Source organism: Chiroxiphia lanceolata, chromosome 8, assembly GCF_009829145.1.
Source record: "Chiroxiphia lanceolata isolate bChiLan1 chromosome 8, bChiLan1.pri, whole genome shotgun sequence".
In the NCBI taxonomy this organism is placed as follows: domain Eukaryota; kingdom Metazoa; phylum Chordata; class Aves; order Passeriformes; family Pipridae; genus Chiroxiphia; species Chiroxiphia lanceolata.
Window position 1 is genome coordinate 23,871,015 of NC_045644.1, and position 19,326 is coordinate 23,890,340.

Consider the following 19,326-nt stretch of genomic DNA (forward strand, 5'->3'; position numbering starts at 1 on the left):
ACTATAGAAAAAAACCTTTCAGTAGTTTTACTAAATATGGATGCAAACTACAGTCATAAAATCAGCACATATCTACTGTTGGCCACTCTCATAAAGACTGAAAGTTTAAAAGGATACCCATAATCAGTTGCCATTTCATCTTTATGAAGAACTTTAGATATGAGGAGAATAAAATATTTTCAATGTCACCATCAACAAATATAATTGGAAAATGACAAATTTGTCTTGTTCAAAAAGAGCTTGCACTTCTAAACCATGTTATTCTAACTTTTTATCTTAATTCCCCATCTTTTCATTTAATAAGAGTGCAAGAAAATACAAGTATACCTACGAAGTTAGAAACTTAACTTTTGTTCCATTACCTTTCTGGTTAGACTAAAAGGCTCTAGATCAGAAAACCTCAAATATGTAGTTAACATATTTGGGTTGAAGAGCACAGGAACAAGTAGAACAGTAAAGATATGTTGCAGGTAGCTCTGTGATTCACCAAACAGTGACTATATAATTATCACTGGTTAATAAAATCAGTAGATATTACTGTGGATCAGGGTTATAAGAAAATGTGAATATCTATCTTACACGTCCTCTTTTTGTTACATACATATTCACAAAATCAAGCTGCTAATATCCCTCTATTACTATTGTTTCCTGCAATTTTAGGCTCTTTTTTTCCTACTAAATTAATTAATTGCAAACTGTTACCTGTGTGGCTTTAAGTAAGAAGGAATATATGTTTGTATCACATTGTGTTACTTTTTGTGGGATCCTCTGCATCACCTTGTGATTAAGAACTCAATCCAACTCCCACTGAAGTTAGTGCAAAGAATGATAAAGAAGCCAAGAACTATCTGTCATTACTGAAAGAGACTGTAATATTAGAACTTATGTAAATAAATGACAACTGAAGCAATGACAACCTAAATTTGGGCAATAATTCTTAGGAAAAAAAACAGAAACAATTTCTTTTTTTACATACTGGATAAACAAAATCTGATAAACAGTTCCATTGCTATTACTATCAATTTTTCCTTTTTCTAGAGACAAAAGAAGAGATAATTGGCTTTACATTAGCTAATGCAGAATGAGATCATTCAATGGAAAAGTATTTTAAGAGTCCATAGGAGCTGAAAACATTTTAAAAAATATATTTAAAAGAAAAAAGGATTTCTTAATCAGTATAGTGTGAACAAAAAAGCATAGTCTGAACAAAAATAATATCCAATAGCACATACACCACTTCACATTTCACTTTGTAACATAGGAAAGAATCAAGTAAAATCAACTATCAGGCATGGAAATACTCTTTTAAACAGTTGTCACATTGCATTTTCCATGTCAAATGCCCAACATAGGTCTTAAACATATTTTTAATAAAGAAAAATTATGACATTTAGGAATAAACATTAAAATAAACTTGCAACACCTCAGAAATTGTGGCATGAGTTCAAATGACAGAATCGGCTCTCCTGTGAGGAGAAACAATTGCCCTCAAAAGCGTCTTTTGGCCACTAAAAAGTAATTAAAGGCCAATAATAATAATTAATATGCATCATTCCAGGTTTACTGCAGCAGCACAGAATATAACTTTTGAAAGAGGAAAATCAAATTCATCCAGAGTCTGTACTGTAATATTTTTATTAAATGTTCCTCTACATGTTGCAGACAACATTTAAAACATTTTTGTTATGCAAAAATGAGTATTGTTTACAGCACTGACAGACTAGTTGATGGAAGTTTGATTCCAATGTTAATCAGATTTTTATGAACTTTTGTATGAAAAAAAAGCAAGAAACGCTGTACTAATAACAATGAATTTTTTTCTTTCTGGTTGAGGAAAGTAGCCATCCAGTTGGTAATTTCAAGGCTAAATTTGTATTTTGAGAATACACATAACCATAATGAATTTTGATATGACATCTGTTTTCTACTTTTCCATTTTCAGTAAAGTAAGTTGGACCTCTGGTTAGAAGTGATACACTAGGAACAAAAAATTGTTAGCTTTTCCCTAAGTAAAAATTAACTGTGCTTCTGGAGATGAGACATATATATTACTGTCTCTTCACCTTCTACTAAATGTTCTGACTTGGATTTATTTTAGGGAGGAATAAGGCAGAAACAAGCGCCTTTCAGTGCTATGTGAAATGCTGTAATGTGATGGCATGCTAATTATATTCTGAATTGTTTCAAAGAATAGCTATGCTCATTCTGAAAAAAAAAAAAAAAAAAAAAAGGCAAGCAAAATTCTTGGCAGTGCATTCCAGAATTTCAAGAGCTGGAGGTATTGGACATACCTGCTTTCACGTTTTTCCGACTTGTATTCTATGGCTATCATTAAGAGCTTTAGTTTCGCAAACACCAGTCTGCAGGAAAAGAAGAGGCCAAGAGTCAGTCTTTTTTTCACAACCAGCATCACATATGTAGAGAGAAGGCCGTGGGGAATGTATTTTCTTTGAGAACTTACGCTAAGATCTTTCCCCATTTTTTCCATTAGGGATACACAGAATATATGTTAAGATCTTTCTATCTGGAAGATAATTAACACATACGATCCTAAAAATATAAACTGAGAAGTTGATAACAATAGCATAAGCACCAACACATTGTGATACGAAGTCTACTTAAGCAATAATAACAAAGGTCATGATACACAACACAAAATTGCATCTGGCTATAGTTGTGGATGTTTTGAGGCAATATTTCAAATATTTGTTGATTGTAGTGTGCATTCCTTAGAAAAATATGTATATACTGAAATAAAGTGAGAGTACACTATTAGTAAGTCACTATTTTCCAACTACTGTCCTTGGGGAACAGCATGATTGGAAGCAATTTATGATCAATATATGAGAATTACATTCTGATACTGTAATATACATTTTTTTCAGTCATAAAAGTCTGCTGAAGTGGCTATTTATTAAAACAACTTAAGGGTGATATTCACAGACTTGCAGAATTGTGAGTTAGCATACCACCATTAGCTTCAAGCTAAGGGGCCCTGTGAAAATAAAGAAAGTGAGTTTTTGTGGTTTTTAATAACTAGAAACCATTTTTCAATTCTGCCATGGAAATGTATGCAAAGTCAATGCTACTTGCTTCCTGTTGTACAGACTTGTCACAAGTGATTCTTGGGCTGATCTTTCAATTAGATGGCTGTCATTTTCTTGATCATACACTAACTTCTCCAGTGTTCCATGCTTTTCTACCAACTTCCTTACTTCAGTGTTCTTAATATTTTTGCATATATTTCAAAAATATTTATCTTCTTTATGCAAATTAAGCAATATTATTCATACTTTGTATCAACCACATACTTATCTGAAAACAAGGAATTGGCTACTGAACTGATAATATTCAATTTCTTCAATAACAAACAGGAAATATGTCTAATTTAATATATATTAAGAAGAGTGCACACATTTCATATGCTGTTTCCACTGCTAGGTCAAGTATCAATCCATAGATGGTTAGTCTCATTAGGAAAATTTTTTAGTAGAAAATAGTGAGCCTAGAACCAGGGTAGGGGGAGACAATTTGGTTAGTTTATCTTCAGTCAGCATCATCCACACCTGGACCAGCAACATCCAGGGGCACAGAATGTCAGGAATCACATTCACATACTGAAAATTTATTGCTTGGAATATGTTCATACAGTACACACACGTATAGTTAAAAATAGAACTTGTAGACTAACTTCTACTGTCATCTAATTCTTCACCCAAGCGTTGACACCAACAGTTTGAAATTCTTCAACAATATTGAGTGTCCCATCCCCACTGTCTCTGCACTCTCTTTATGTTTCTTATCCAAACTGTATGGTAGCCTATTTACCAAAGAATCACATTCCTAGACTGGCAATTAAGACCCATAACCTAAGAAAGTAGAACATCTCGTTTAATTTCAGACTTTTAAAATGTCACTGACTGCAAGAATTTTAAAAGCTGCACTACAAAAACTGTTCTCAAAGTCTGTATATTTCATGGGTGGCTGAACACACTAAGCCTATCCAATGACTTAATTTCCCCTTCACAAATCAATGCAAAGGACTTTTCCTGTTCTTCGGTTCTTTTGGAAATTGAATAGTCAATTCTTACAGTAATGAAAATACCTAAACTCATTAATAAGCACCAAACTCATTAATAAGCAATACTAATTTTTAATTTTTAATGTGCTTTAATTAACCTGAAATTAATAGAGTTATAAAGTGGTGAAAAATTTGAGATAAATCTTTTTGTTTCATTTAAACTAGTAAACACAATTTGCTGTTTCAGATAACCAAATGCCTGAGAAGACCTCAAAAATTTACATGTGTTTCCAAATCTCAATAAACACCCTTTATTGATTATTTTATCTCCATTCTACCAGCACAGTTAAATGAATGACACCTTTATATCAAATACAGACTCAGTCACATGTTTCTACAAACTCATATAGAAACTTGACAGGTTTGAAAATGGTTTGCAGTGGAGAGTTAATTTGCATGACTGTAGGTAGTGTAAACGGCACAAATTACCATTCATTCTGAATATAATACACATTTCTGTAATATGTTATGAGGTTTTCTATTTCAACATATCCAGGTAGACTTTTGTAGTCTAGTAATACACTTTTCCCCTCAGTAACCTAGTGACAGTTTGGCTAACACAGTGGAAGGATGGATTGTAAGCCCCTAATTTTAATAGTAAATTGAAGTCTGGGCTCTGTCATTGCTACATCTCAAACAAAGACAGATCTTTAAATGGATATTTGTCTAACAGTTGTTTCTCCCTCATTGTTATGCCATAACCTATGTTTATGTTCCTGTAAAAATTGGAAAAGGAGTGAGAAGTTAGAGGAGTAGAAGCAAAATCATCCTCCTTTATATAAGAGATGATATTTTGCTTCTTCTTCTACTTCCTTCTCTAAGAATGGAGTTTTCAGAACTTTTTCTGCATTAACTAGTTCAACATCAAACTCTTCAGAGTAGGGTCTGTTTCTTATTAAGCATTTGAACAGTCCCTAGCAAAAGCTGTCCACAGCCTTTGTGGCATGGTTGGAGTGAAGGGCAATGCCAACTGAAGAGGAAATACGAGTGTGCTAAACCCATCTGATTATGTGGCCACAGAATTCTTCATAGACACCTTTTACATACAAATCTCTCATTCATAGACCCATTCTAGGACAAATATAAGCATTCTGAGTCTCTATAAATAAAGTTGTAGAATGGCTTATGCTATGGTTATGTACTAAGTGCTTCAAATAGTCCTTTCTCATAACAGAACAGACATATCTTTTCTGACATATTTCACTTATTACAAGTCATTTGCAACCAGTTCCACAGAGCTCTGGGTGTCACACGGGTTATATGACTTAATGACACGTTTAAATTAATGAATAGTTTCCTCGCAATGGTACATTAGCCAAGATGGTGATGCTGACAACCACTATTCAAAGAATGGGAATCATTAGAAGAAACAATAGAACAGCACTTGTAAATAACTCAATTTAAATGGATTGCTGATGAATTTGTTCAACACTGAAAACATTCATGCTTTCATTTACAATCATTTAATTCCAAATCTATTCTGAAAACAGGCATTACAACGTTTCAGACACTTCCATGCATTGATTGCTTTAGTGTTTATTAGATACCATATGAAGTAGCAACATTAGGACTTCAGCAGAGTGAAAAGGTCTCCTGCAAAAAACAGACTTCTCTTGAGAGAAGGCAAATACTTCTGTATATTAATATGTATTTCTACTTACTCACAAACTGCAGGGAAGGACAAACCCACAAAGGCACTAGACAGATATTCTGTATACATTTCATTTGCAACTCCTTCCAGGTAGTATTTCTGCCACGTATCCTCCTCAATCTAAAAGAAACAAGATGCAGAGTTCTGAATAAAAATCATAGTTTTCTTTAAAATTTGCAAACTGCTTAGACATGAATAAGATTATAACAAATAAGTCAGTAGACTCTTATGACAATTAACATTACTTATTCTTACAGAATTTTCTGAAATGCTGAAAAAAACTAAAACAGAGTCCCTGCAGTAAGAAAATTAGGTACCCTTTGTAAAAATAATACACTTAATTCTTGTCAAGCACATTTAGCAAGGGGTTAAATAAGGTTGTAGAGAGCTTAAGGAAAAAGGTTTTTCAATTTTCTCTTTTTGAAAATCATAGAATCATAGAATGTTAAGGGTTGGAAGTGGCCTTAAAGACCATCTGGTCCTGACCTCCCTGCCATGGGCAAGGATGCCTCCCACTAGACCAAATTGCTCAAGGCCTTGTCTAATCTGGCCTTGAACTCTGCCAAGACTGGGACAACAACCTCCCTGGGCAACCTGTTCCAGTGTCTCACCACTCTCACAGTAAAGAATTTCTTCCTAACATCCCTAAATTTCCCCTCTTTCAGTTTTTACCCATTACTCCTTGTCCTCTCTCTCACTACAGCTCCTGTCAAAGAGTCCCTCTCCAGCTTCCCTGAAGGACTCCTTCAGATACTGGTAGGTTGCTATGAAGTCTCCACACAACCTTCTCTTATCCAAGCTGAACACCTCCAACTTTCTCAGTCTGTCTTTGCAGGGGAGGTGCTCCAATCCTCTTATTAACTTTGTGGCCCTCCTCTGGACTTGCTCCACAGGTTGCATTATATTATTATTTGGGTCTCTAACAATGTCTTAATTATTTTCACCTTGTTTAGAAATTATCAGCAGTCAAACCTGTTTGTTTAATTTTTTTTTTCTTCTCTCCACCTCTCACCAAAAAGGAAGTATGAGAAACATACATTGAAACAATTTTTTCAATGTTCATCGGTGCTTTAGGACAGCTACTGAAAAAAACCTCTACTGTTAAATTTAGAAGTCTTTTACTGCCAAAGGTACGAAGGAAAACAAGTTGGAGGTGCTGCAGGACTACCATAAAAACTCTATATATTTGCCTAAGCAGAAGCTTCTAGTGATATTTGAGACACACATGCAGTCCCACATAGCTTCCAGCTGCTGCCTTGGGGTCCATGGATGTCATGTCATATCCATAAAGCTTAGGTCTCAGACACTCTGTAAGGCCTTTCAATTAGCATCAAACACCTATATTAAGGTAACTGGTTCAAGCCACTGAGCATCCATCACTGGCAACAGGACTATAACTCCAAACAGCAAGTACAAAGTCAGCTGATATGACTGGATATATGTCGTATGCTTAAGTTGTTCACTGTTGAAATCCCAGTTCTCTACGCCATAATTGGTGCCCTCATAAAAAGTTTGTTTGAGGTTTGACTGTCATTCATAAAGAGACCTTTCTTGAAAAACTATGGAAACCATCACAAACACACAGCCTGAAATACCTAAGGAGTCCTAAGAGTCGCTTCCCTACATATTACATCACATTAAAATAGAGCAAAAATCTCAACCACAATGGGACATTCCTGTGTGTAATTATCTCTTTGGCTTTATTCACTAATTGTGCCACATAAACTACACTAACAGAGAAATTCATATTTGCAAGAATTATACACAGCAGTAAAAAAATATATATGAAAATATAGTATAGATAAAATTAGAGAGAAACGTGTCAATTACATCAGAATAGCAAAATAATGCAATATATTTCTTTTGTTATATTTTACATTACCACATTTTCATTAACCAGAGTCTACCTGACTATATAGTAAACAGGAAAGAAGTATAAAGAGAGACTGAGAGATTAAAGATTTTAATTTTCTCAAATAAGGCAGAATATACTATGCACTTTTGGTCACCACAATATAGGAAAGATATAAAGATATTAAAGAGCATCCAAAAAAGGTCTACAAAGATGGTGATGGGTCTGGAGGGGAAGCCAAGGGTCTGGAGTGGCTGAGGTCACTTGGTCTGTTCAGCCTGGAGAAGAGGAGACTAAGGAGCAACGTCTTCGCAGTCTACAGCCTTCCTACAGGTCAAGTACTAATTTGGGATTCACCAATTTTTTTCCCCATGTTAAACTAGTCAAAAGGCACTCTTTCAAAAAAATGAAACTGGTGAAATATAAGATACAATATTTTTTTTTGCTATTTTTTTTTTTTTTAGTTCTCTTCTGCTGATAGGTTGCCAAGTAACCAATTACTTTAGTTCTGGAGATGTAAACAACTGCAAGAATAACTTGAAACATGGAGATATTCCAAATCATATACTCCCTGACAAGTGGGCTGCAAACAATCAAGAAAAATTTCTTCCACAGACCTTGTGTCACTGTTCAGAGACCATGTGGGATGGTAAAAGGGATTTGCATTGTATTTTTCTCCACCACACACAGAGAAGTCATATCACATTTTTATAACTCTTTTATTTATGGGAAACTTGCAAATGTTGCTGATCAGCAACTCTATATACAGAAAACAGATAAAGTGCAGGCTTGGTAAAAAAATAAGAGTAATGATAGCAAGGGCATGTTTGTAACTTATGGTCTATTTTGTGGCTTTTTCTTAGATTGACACCACCTGGGGTTGAAAAAAACCCCAAATGCATTATGTGTTTCCCTTTCTACTTTCTTCCCTTGCTTTCTTTTCTTTAGGCAGATGGTTTTGATTTGGAGGAAGGATCAGACCTATAGTCAAATATTCAACCTCTTTCAAGGACCAAGAAAGGACTGGAAAAAACCAAATTCATTCACAAATCAGTGATCAAGCTTCATAGATACCAGTTAGTGTTAAATTAACCTTCATGAAGTGATTGGAGTGTTTAAGATATGTTCTATTAGGATACCATGAATAGTTGATTAATGAATTTAAAGAATAGTTGATATTTGGGATGCTATAAAATGTTATTATAAGATCATTATAACACTGGATTGAAGTTGATCATTCCATTTTATCTCCATCTGAACCATTATGTTTTCCCTGGGATTTCAAAGAGACAGATGGTCACCTGCCTGGTATCTTTTGAAAGACAGTACCTGCTGGTCTGCTAGAACTGAAATTACTATTAAGAATCATCAGTATTCAGTATTTCTTTTTTATTTCCTTGAGTCCTGCAGTTACCATAAGTTTTAATAGAGTAGGGTCCCACAGATAAACATAATCAGTTTCTCCTATAATCCATGTCAGTCAGATACTAATTTCAAAATCCTTAAAGTGAGGAAAAATACTTTTGGGACTCATTATGATCTTGACTAATTTAAGTTATTTTTAAGTATATTGCTTCAGTTAATCTCAAGAACTGAATTCCAAAATAAATATGATTCTTTATAATGGGCATTTATTTTTCATTAAAATACTTAACCATAATTTAAATTACTGTTGTCCAGTTCATCTCTGGGCCTACTGATACTGATCTACTACTTGTCCATACTTATCTGTACATTAAGAGTAAGTCGCACAAACTTAACTGTTAATGTACAGACGAAATAATCTATCCCATATGCACTAGCAAAATGGATATTTCACATGTCAGTTGCCTGACAACAAAGGGGAATAGTTAAATTTTATGTAAAATTTATAGAAACAAAAAAGAGCTGAATTTGAGGTGAGTTCAGTTCAAGATGCTACTAATTAATGTTACCACAAATGTAAAAATGTAAAACTATGAATGGTATTTACCTAGCTAGTGAAAGACAAACAACCTTGATTTTAACTTGCAAAACAAAGAAAAGCCTACAGTAGTTTCAATTTTACAATTATTAAGACAATTTTGTCACTTCAAATAATTACTAGTCTACCCTCTTTCAGGTCCTGACAGCAGTGTCTGAATACTTGTACTTTCTACCTTTGTACAGTATGAATTAACACAGTTGAGACAAAGAGAGTAGATTTCATTTCAGTAAAAGTTTTTTGTGGTAAAGCTTTGCTTGTTGGCTGAACAAACACATTCCAGCAGAAAGCATAAATCTATATGTATTAAGCATTGTGGGTTCCAGGAAGCCAAATATACTAGTCACAGGATGCTGTGTTGGTATGAACAGTAAGTAGCCATTTTTTACTTTAGAAACCTTATAAACCCTAGAGGAAATTTTAACAAATACTAACAAATATTTAAGTTACTCCAATCATAACTCGGAAAAAAGGTAAAGAGAGTTTAGGTAACTGTTGGACCTGACACAGAATGTGCCAGATCACCACAATGACTTGCAACTATATCTTCCAAATTCCTCTCTAGTAAGGTAAGTACATGATTATCTTTCCCTGACTACATTACACTGCAATTCTGTCTCCTAGATAGTCATAAAACAAATGACCCACTGATTCAATACCCTATATGAAGAATAGCTGGAAAATTACATAGTGCATCCCAAGAGAAGAAATGTAATTTTCATCTGTATCTTTTTTTAAGTTACGATACTCCTCTCCTCTGGCTGTATATAGATACAATATTGTTATCAGCAAATATATTTACATAATGCAATCAATTCCTGGTGAGACATGGTGACAGAGATATGAAAAAATGATGTTCATCTTGCAAGCACAACCATTAGTATTGCAGGAGAAAAACCAAACCCCTTAATACACCCTACACCTTGGCAGTGTAATTACTGGGAGCTCTTTAGCTCCACATGATCTATCTTGTTCATAGCATTCGCTTTTCAGCGTAATGATATAAATAGTTACATGAAAGAGACTGAGTATATCTGAACCTCATAATGCTATATAATCTCTTCTGTCAAGATCTAAGTATCACTATCAAGACAGAGAACAAATGCTAGAGTTGCAGTGTGACCTGGGATCTTTTATTGCATTTTGCAAGGGAAAGGATGGTGGAGTGTCTTTATAAATACTAAGGAAGTGACACAATGAAAATTCCTATAGCACAATGAAAGCAGATGTAAAGTCTGCTCCCTAGCATTGAATAAGATCAGCTCTTCACCACCACAGAAAAAGAATAAAACAGTACAAAGACCATCTAGTTCCAACCCTCCTGCTGTGGACAGGGACACCTTTCACTAGACCAGGTTGCTCAGAACCCCATCCAACTGGTCTTGAACATCTCCAGGTATGGGGCAACCACAACTTCTCTGGGCAACCTGTTCCTGTGTCTCAGCCCTCTCATAGTAAAGAATTTCATCCTCATATCTAATCTAATCCTGTGCTCTGTTGGTTTAAAGCCATTACCCCTTGTCCTAACACAATACATCCTTGAATATTCTTGATTGGTAGTTGAAAAGGTATTGAAAGCAATGTAGTTTAAACATTTCCTCATGTTCACCTATAATGCCCTTTCAGTTGCACAAATTGCTTGAGTGAATGTCTACTTTTATTATGTCTTTATATATGGATATCTAAATCTGACATATAGATAAATAATTGGCTGAAAGCAGTTCTTACAATCCTGTGAAGCTTCTTAGATTTACAGTCTTATAATTGAATTTCCTCAACTGTTATAAGTTATCAACTACCTCTTTACTCAATTCCATTGTCTGCTTAAATCAAAGCTAACAAATATCCTTAGTACTATGAAAACTACAATTTCAGTCAATTATTTTCACAGCTTTCTGTATGCAAGAATGTTTTATAAAATTGGTATAAAAGGAGTATGTTTTATAAAACAGCAACTACGCTAATTAAGATTAATTTCAAATGAAAGATTTATGCATTTTTCATTGTTCATAATAATGTAGAATCTTGCAGTGAGTCAAGGCACTAAGAGTATTCTTGAAATATTATGACATCTAATTCTTTTTTAGATGCTGGCCTTGATGGGTTTGAACTGAAAGGCATACAGACTCTACTCCCAATACTTTCAAATTTAAAAACCAGGGCAGTATTTCTATCCAGACAGGATGCAGAAGATAGATTGGTGTCGACCTGTTCAAATGACTGACTGAAAATGCACTCCACGGTAGACTTCAGCCCAAGGCAAATATGCTGTGATCACAAGGACTGATACTATTGCTAAATAGCAAACAGTTTTAAACCACAACAGGTGTTAATTCCTAGACTCAATGATTAAAAACATTACATTCAGGAAGATCTCTTAGAGAATGAATGTCTCTGGTAACAGGCTACATTAATATGTAATCTAAATCCTGTGAGGAGGATCATGTAATGAGTTTGTTCTGCAGTCTCATGAAGAATCTCACAACAAACCAAGAAGCTGCATTTCCTCCTCAACCCTCCTTTAAAGTTCTCTTACATTTGAAGGAATTCACTGTGCATACCCTAGTTTCACACAGTAAGACAGATCAAGGCTGCCTAAGTGGCCAATAATAAATAGCACACATGTTGATGTGTTTCATCAGTTTAGGTAAGCACCCAACTGATGTAAATCTGTGTGGCTTTATTATGTCTGTCTTTCAGCCTGGACTAGAAAGGAATGTAAAGTAGGCATTGCACTGGGTGTGCAAAAGCTGCCAGAAGAGCCCACAGAGCATTCCTGCTCTCAAAATAGCTTAGTGGATAACAGAGACAGCTCCAGATAATTTTTCAGATCTGGAATTAAGTGTACTGACTGTCTTACCAATAGAGCAAAGACAAAACTAATTTGGTTGTGGACTTTTGTTACACTCAAGTGCCACATTCCACATTTTATTAATTTACACAACAATACTAACTCATATTGGCTTGCATGATTTTATAGAGGGACAAAATTTGACCACCTCTTCCTATTATTCCATTCACCTGCTTTTTGCAACGTTTCTCATATGGGTAGACTTCTGGTACACATTTGGTAGTCCAAACAATACAGAAATTGCAGTACAGTTCAGTATTTCCATCTTTTTCAGAGACTTTTCAAGTTAATAAATAGTCTCTATCCCTTTATTAATACAATAAAAACAGTCTCTGCTATAAGAAAACTGGACTATTGAAATATAGTTTACAGGTGTAAAGTTGAGGGGATTTTGTCCTTAACATATAATTTGTTGTGCAATCTATCTGTCTTTAAGCGTTTACAGAGCCTTAATCTTTTTGAGCTGACTTCCTTTTTGTTCAGTTTGGTGCCAAAAAAGAACATAAAAGATCTCATATGAGATTACACAGCTAAAACCAAAAGGAAAATATTAGGAACAAATATAATATTTTGAGGTTTCTTAGTTTGTTTTACTTTTAATACTGAGCAGACTGTTTACACAAACCATTTTGCTGTAAAGTAACACATAATGAGTTAAATGTGTGCAACGTCACCATCAATCACATTCATTTGTGTTTGACCGACCAAACATTTATTGCACATTAAATCACTTTCTAATCACATTATGAAGGAGGCGGAACAAACACACATTTCAAGCTTTCCTTAAAAAATACAGAAGTTTCAGTACATTTTCCTGGCAATCTCTTGACTTGTGGGAGACTCCACTAATAGTATTTGCCCAAGGAATTTATGAAGGCCTGACAATACTTTCAATGTTCTTAATGAAAAGGGGTGAAAGTTCTTTTTAGGGAATGGGAATATTTCTCTTCAATATAGTCCTCTTTAGCAATTCTAATCAATGTAGCTGCTCTGCTACAATACACTTCTGATTCACAGCCACCACTCAGTAAGGTTTCTTTTTCAAGTTTTCAGAGTGAGACAGACACGAAAAAGAACATCCTTTCAGCTAAATAAACTTTTTGTAATCACCAATAAAGTTGGATTCTCATAATATGTCTCAGTTCTTATACATTATTTGGCTTCAGATTTTAAATTAGTCAGATATCTTTGGAAGTGATGATGTGCATTTTACATGCCTAGAAAATTCATTCTTGGTTATGTGGCAGACATATTTTTAACCAGTGCTAACAGAGTATTGCCATCTCAATGCACTATCTTATGGCATTTTTTTCTCCCAGTGCCATCTGAAAATGACATTTGAAGTCACACAAGTTAAGGTATGTCTTGCACACTGCTCTGTTTATAACTGTATATAATCACAGACACAAGAGCAAAAGTGACATTGATGGCTTCCTCCCAATCTAATTCATTGCTATTGTTATGCTTATCCTGTGCATATAAAAATATAATCTGAGTAGTGCATTGCAAACCTGAGCCTACATCTTAAAACTGTTTATCAGCGAGACAGTCTAATCTATTAATGTACTGGAATTACTATAAGAATAGGTTACAAAATAAGAAAATATTGGATTTAAGGTGGATAAGATAATGGCAGAAGTGATTAGATATATTTTCTGGAAACATGCTATCTTTATTTTTTGACTTGTTTAAATGTTTTAGTTGCAAATCCAGGCCATAAATGTGTGTGTCTATAGTACAGTTCCCCCATAGTACAGTTTATCATTTTGTGAATCTCTCATTTTCTCACTGCATATTTAAAATCATTATTAAAATAACTTGAATTAAGACTGAGGGGAAGCAAATACATGAATGATGTTGTGGGAAGTTCAGGCTTTGGTTCTAACACATTTTCTTTATTTACTCACAGTCAGAGGTTCTCTAGGCCACTTGATGTAAAAGACCAAAATGACCAGTCCCTTTTTCTGGGCACTTTGTTGCTATATTGGACTTCCATAAATCATATTTTTGCTTTAGCAGCAGTGACTTTTCTCATACAAACATGTGGTTTGTCCAAAATCAAGCAAAACCACCAAACACCAGAAATATCTCCCTAGTAATGGATGCTGCTATTGAAAATCATTTAAAGGCCAGACACTTGCTGAATAAAAATAAAAACATAACTTGACAGAATCTAGTTTATTGCCTAATTTGCAGCAGAAAACTTTTGTATGGGAAGTGTGTGCTGGTTTTTTTCAGTCTTACAAAATCTGTTAATGTCTTCCTATCTGCTTCACATTTGAGTCATGTTCTCTACTCAACTCTCTGACAACCTGAATTGCAGACTAACACATTCTAATGAGACAAGACATTACCTTTATGAATGACCTCATAGAGAAGAGGTTGGCTAACATTGTTGAAAGGCCTGGTGCCAGGCAGCTCTGGGCTATGAAACCCAGCTTGAGCTCAGCAAGACAGATTGCATCATCCCCTTCTTTCCAGTTCCAGCTCGGGATATTTAGCAGATGGGCCTGGAAAACAAACAAACAAAATATCCCCCAGGTGAGTAACCAGAAATACTTCCTGAAATATAGTATGGTATTGAAGAAAACAGCAGTGAAGGATTTTCTCTGTAATGGCTTAATGTTTTCTGAGTAGGTAGAAGAAGTTCAAGTACTTCAGAGTTTAATTCTATGCTAAGAAGTGTTCCGCTCTTACTTATTACAGACAAAATCTTACATTTCTCAAGTCATGTGCTGGCTTTGACACTCTGTCAGGCCCATCCTCACACCTGAACAAAGAGAATACTGTAAAGTTTTCCTTCCCTTCTGTATATTCCTTTTACAGCACTTTAAGCTACAGTCTGACTGATAAGGAACATACACAGTATACAGGGAGCTAATACAACTTAGATTAGAACTCATGTGAAGCTGCAACCTTTATTGGACACTGTAATTTAAAAAGGCATAGAACATCTTCTGTCTTTTCTGTTTAATTTCTTCCACTCTGAAGGATAGCGCTTGACAGTGAAAATACGAATTTTTTTCTAAGACTGATTCTTATAAGGAGAAAAAAATAGATGATCAATACACATTGACACTGGTCAGTTATATAGGTATAAATATTGTTCAGTTATTGGCATAACTCTATTGGATTGTCCCTTACATGTACCTTCTACATTTGTATAGACATAAGGAAACACAGAAGCCTACATCCTTGTTTCCCTTCCTAAGTTAATACCACAGTTCAGCACTTTGATAAAAGCTATTCTTGAAGACACATTCACTGGAATAACAAACGAAAACTGCAGTATTTAAAAGATCTCTCCCGCTGAACCTGTTTAAAGCAGAGAAACACGTTGTTTTTATTCTATAAAAAGACAGGCTTCTTCCATAACATACAGGAAGAGGACATAACAAGCAACAGTAACTGCTCTTGGTATAGCTAAAGGTTACAGGTGTAAGGAGCTGTTAGCAAACCTCCTTACTATGAGATTTATTGTGTATTTCATTGAATGAAGGTCTACCCAGTCAATCTTCTTCTCAAACACTGGGCAGTGGTTGATGCTTTTAGAAATAATAAAAGAAGCAGGTCACATATGAGTAGTCTGTTCTCTCATATATTCTTCCTAACCCTTATAATCAGCAGTTTATGGACTTCCTCATCTCAGGATTGAATAAACTGACTTTACTGTGTTTAAAGTCCACAAATCTGCATCAAAAAAATTTCCAAATTATTTTCCAAAGTGAATTTATAATTTTGAACTCCATAGTATTTATAGCAGCAAATTCCACAACTCAGCTATGTTTTATATGAATGTATATTATAGTAATGCATATGAATGTAATACTATTATTTATTTTGTGCCTGCTGTTGGGCAATTTCAGGTCTATGTTGTTATGCCATAATCAAAAAATCACAATAATCTCCCATAAGACAATAATCACTACTTGGATTTTTGTTTTGTTTTGTTTGGGTTTTTTTTAATTATGAACAAAGAAACAACTTCAGATTAATTGCCTAGAGGCCACCAATCCATCCTGGGTAATTCTAGCATAATAAACTATGCAATACTTATAGAAGTTAGGCAGCTAAAAGCTAATCTGGAATCAATAGCAACTATGGACACTGTAGCTTTGAGAATTAGATCCTAGGCAACTAATAAATGTCAGGATTTTGATAAAGTCCCCTGTATATATAAATAAAACTGAATTGCTTTGCAACTAGATTACATGACAAGGCTTATTAGGATGTTTTACTCTGGAAAGAAAAAGGCTTACTATTAATGGAACTAGTTATGTAGGAGTGAATGCAATGTAGCAAAAAACTGAAGAGAAACATTGTTGGTCATCATGTTACCTTATTGTGATACTGCAACATCTGAGTGATAATTCTTATCTTCGGATGATAATTCTTTATTGAAATAACTCTAAAAAGAAAAGGAAAAACTAATAAAGTACCTTTTAACTGACAGGATATCTAGATAATGCATCCAAATAACTCCGCTGCGTTGCAAGTCCACAATTAAAATTGTACCCTCATATCCATCTGGCTGTAAAGCATATCGACTGAAGTCAGAACTATGCAATATACACACCTAGTCAAATTGAGATAATAACTAGTGGCTAATAATAGAGAAAAACAAACATCAGGAAATATTCAGTTGAATGTTTTCTCTTACGAAGTTTGCAGAAAAAGAGACTTGTTTTAGCAAATCTGTTCAGATATTCCATTTATTCTCCTAGAAAAATAATACACTTGGAACTATTATGTCATCTTCAGTGATTATCCTTCATGTCTTTGTATCAACATAATTGATCAAGTTTTCCAATGATAAATGTCTGAAAAAAATCCCTTTTTTCCTTCCCCATCACATATGATTTATTTATAGCTGCTCGACATTCATCATACCAAAGTACCTCAAATAATGACTTTACACACTCAAATTCATCTTAATTCTTATGGACTATTCCAAAGCTCAACATCAAAATTGATATCTGAACACTGAATTTATAAAATATGGGGCTACTTTCATAATCTGCAGCTTCTCTGCATTCTTAATTACTTCATGAGCATAAGATATACTCAACTGTGTATAGATTTTAAGTGGATGGAAAAAAATTGCTTGAGAAATGTTTGGATTGATAATGCACTACAAAAAAGCATTGAATAAAATTAAAGAGATGAACAGGCCAAAAAAATCAGTTTTGTATTTACAAACTAAAGGTAGAGAAAGAAGATAAAACAATTTAAAAAAAAAATCTGACTTATTATGGTACCATCAGTCTCATAAGACTGAATGCCATAAGTGTTTACATCGGTGTTTTGTAGAAAGTATCTTGAAAACTGCAAGTCTGGCTTGTGCTTTGAAGCATATCAAAGCTAGAATGGGAAACATAAAAAATTGCATTACTTTAACAAGTCTTTCTTCTAATTTTCCCTTTCTCGCTGAGTTGTTTAATTAAACATTCAATTTTTTGAATTAAATTGTGAGAAAACACCAGAGAATTCCACTCTCAAATTACACTTTTGCATTTTATTACATTAAATGTATTAAATCTTTTAAGAATTCACTAATCTCCAAATGGAATATTTTAATGTATTTATGCAATCAATGTCAAAATAAAGTTTCTTGCATTGCAACCCACACCAAGCTTGTAAAATGAAATTAGGCATATTTAAGCCCTGCATCTTCCTCAGACAGCCACATCTCTTGCACGCAGTGAAAGTTTTGCAGAGGAGCAATTTTATAACTCATTTTTTATTTCTTCCCTTCCTTGCACAGCATGCAAACATCTGACAAGCCAATCAAATTTGTTCATAACACTGGCCAATCCAATGACAGAGAACTAATGAATCAATCTCATTAAAACAAGAGCAGGATGAACAAAACATAAAACATGGAATGGCACAGGTTTGTTGTAACTCTGCTGATTGGCCACCTACTGACTGACTGTTTCATCTCCTTCCTTCAGAGACTTCAAGGAGGAAAGTAGGAGGAGATTAGTGGTCCCTATTGTGGTAAATGGCTTGTCAATCAAAAAAAGTAATGATTGGTCTTCAGCCTAAAAAAAGCAGGATGGAGACAGGACACCACTCTACTGTATACTCTGCTATCCCCTGAGCAGCACATTGCTTGTAGGAGCAGATATACCAGGGGGAAATGAGGTGTGAAGTGATGAAGTGTTCTTCTGTCCCATGATTAATAGCAGCCCATGTAGTACATGAACTCCTATAACATATTGTTGCAACAACATAACTGCATCCCCCTTCCTCTCTCCATTCAGCCATGAATACTCAACCCTAGGTCCAGCAAAACTACTAAGAGTACCAAAGCCTGTGCTGCAAGTGTCTCTTCTGACACACAATAAAGCAGCTAACTCACACAGTTTAGGTAGGAATTGAGGATATTTCTCACCTCTGAACTTTTGTGACACTTAATTTGTCCAAAAAAAAAAAAAAATCCTACAGTGTTCTTTAAGTGAAACAGATCAGAAAATTATCTAATCAGAGTTAAGAACCAAAAAGCTATTAAAAACTCCAGAGTTTACCTCATAATATTGGAGGCATCTTCAGCATCTGGGTCAGCGCAGTATTTATTGGCAAGGATTAGGCACGCATCTGCTGACTCTATCTGAGACACCAAAGAAAAACAAAACATATATAGCAACATCTCTTTCCAGCTCTTCTTTCATCATAAAGTATCAGGGAATCCAGCACTGCCATCGTGAGTGTGAGTGTCAGTTCTTAATATTGCTAATCAAAAATGTAACTAGGCTAATGTGAGTTAATGTGAGTGATTATAACTGCTCTCACACATGTATTATACAAACATAGCAATTTCTTGAAACTTGATTATGATGATCAGAGCAGGTTAGCAGTTCAATTGTCGACTCTTACTTTGTATCAGCTGAGCCATGAAGGTGTTAACATTAATCTTTTGTAACCA

At 34.6% G+C, this 19,326-nt stretch overlaps 1 protein-coding gene across 36 annotated transcripts in view; it reads right to left on the reverse strand.

Annotated features, from left to right (window-relative positions):
- Positions 1–19,326, reverse strand: part of KCNMA1 (potassium calcium-activated channel subfamily M alpha 1) — a 463,622-nt gene that overhangs the window by 120,037 nt on the left and 324,259 nt on the right. For all 36 annotated transcript variants that reach the window (XM_032695589.1, XM_032695577.1, XM_032695576.1 and 33 more), the window contains 5 exons: positions 18,929–19,011; positions 16,737–16,806; positions 14,753–14,908; positions 5,743–5,852; positions 2,292–2,360 (listed from right to left, as the gene is read on the reverse strand). In XM_032695589.1, coding sequence (XP_032551480.1) covers positions 2,292–2,360; positions 5,743–5,852; positions 14,753–14,908; positions 16,737–16,806; positions 18,929–19,011 — 488 coding nt within the window. The remainder of the gene's footprint in view (positions 1–2,291; positions 2,361–5,742; positions 5,853–14,752; positions 14,909–16,736; positions 16,807–18,928; positions 19,012–19,326) is intronic.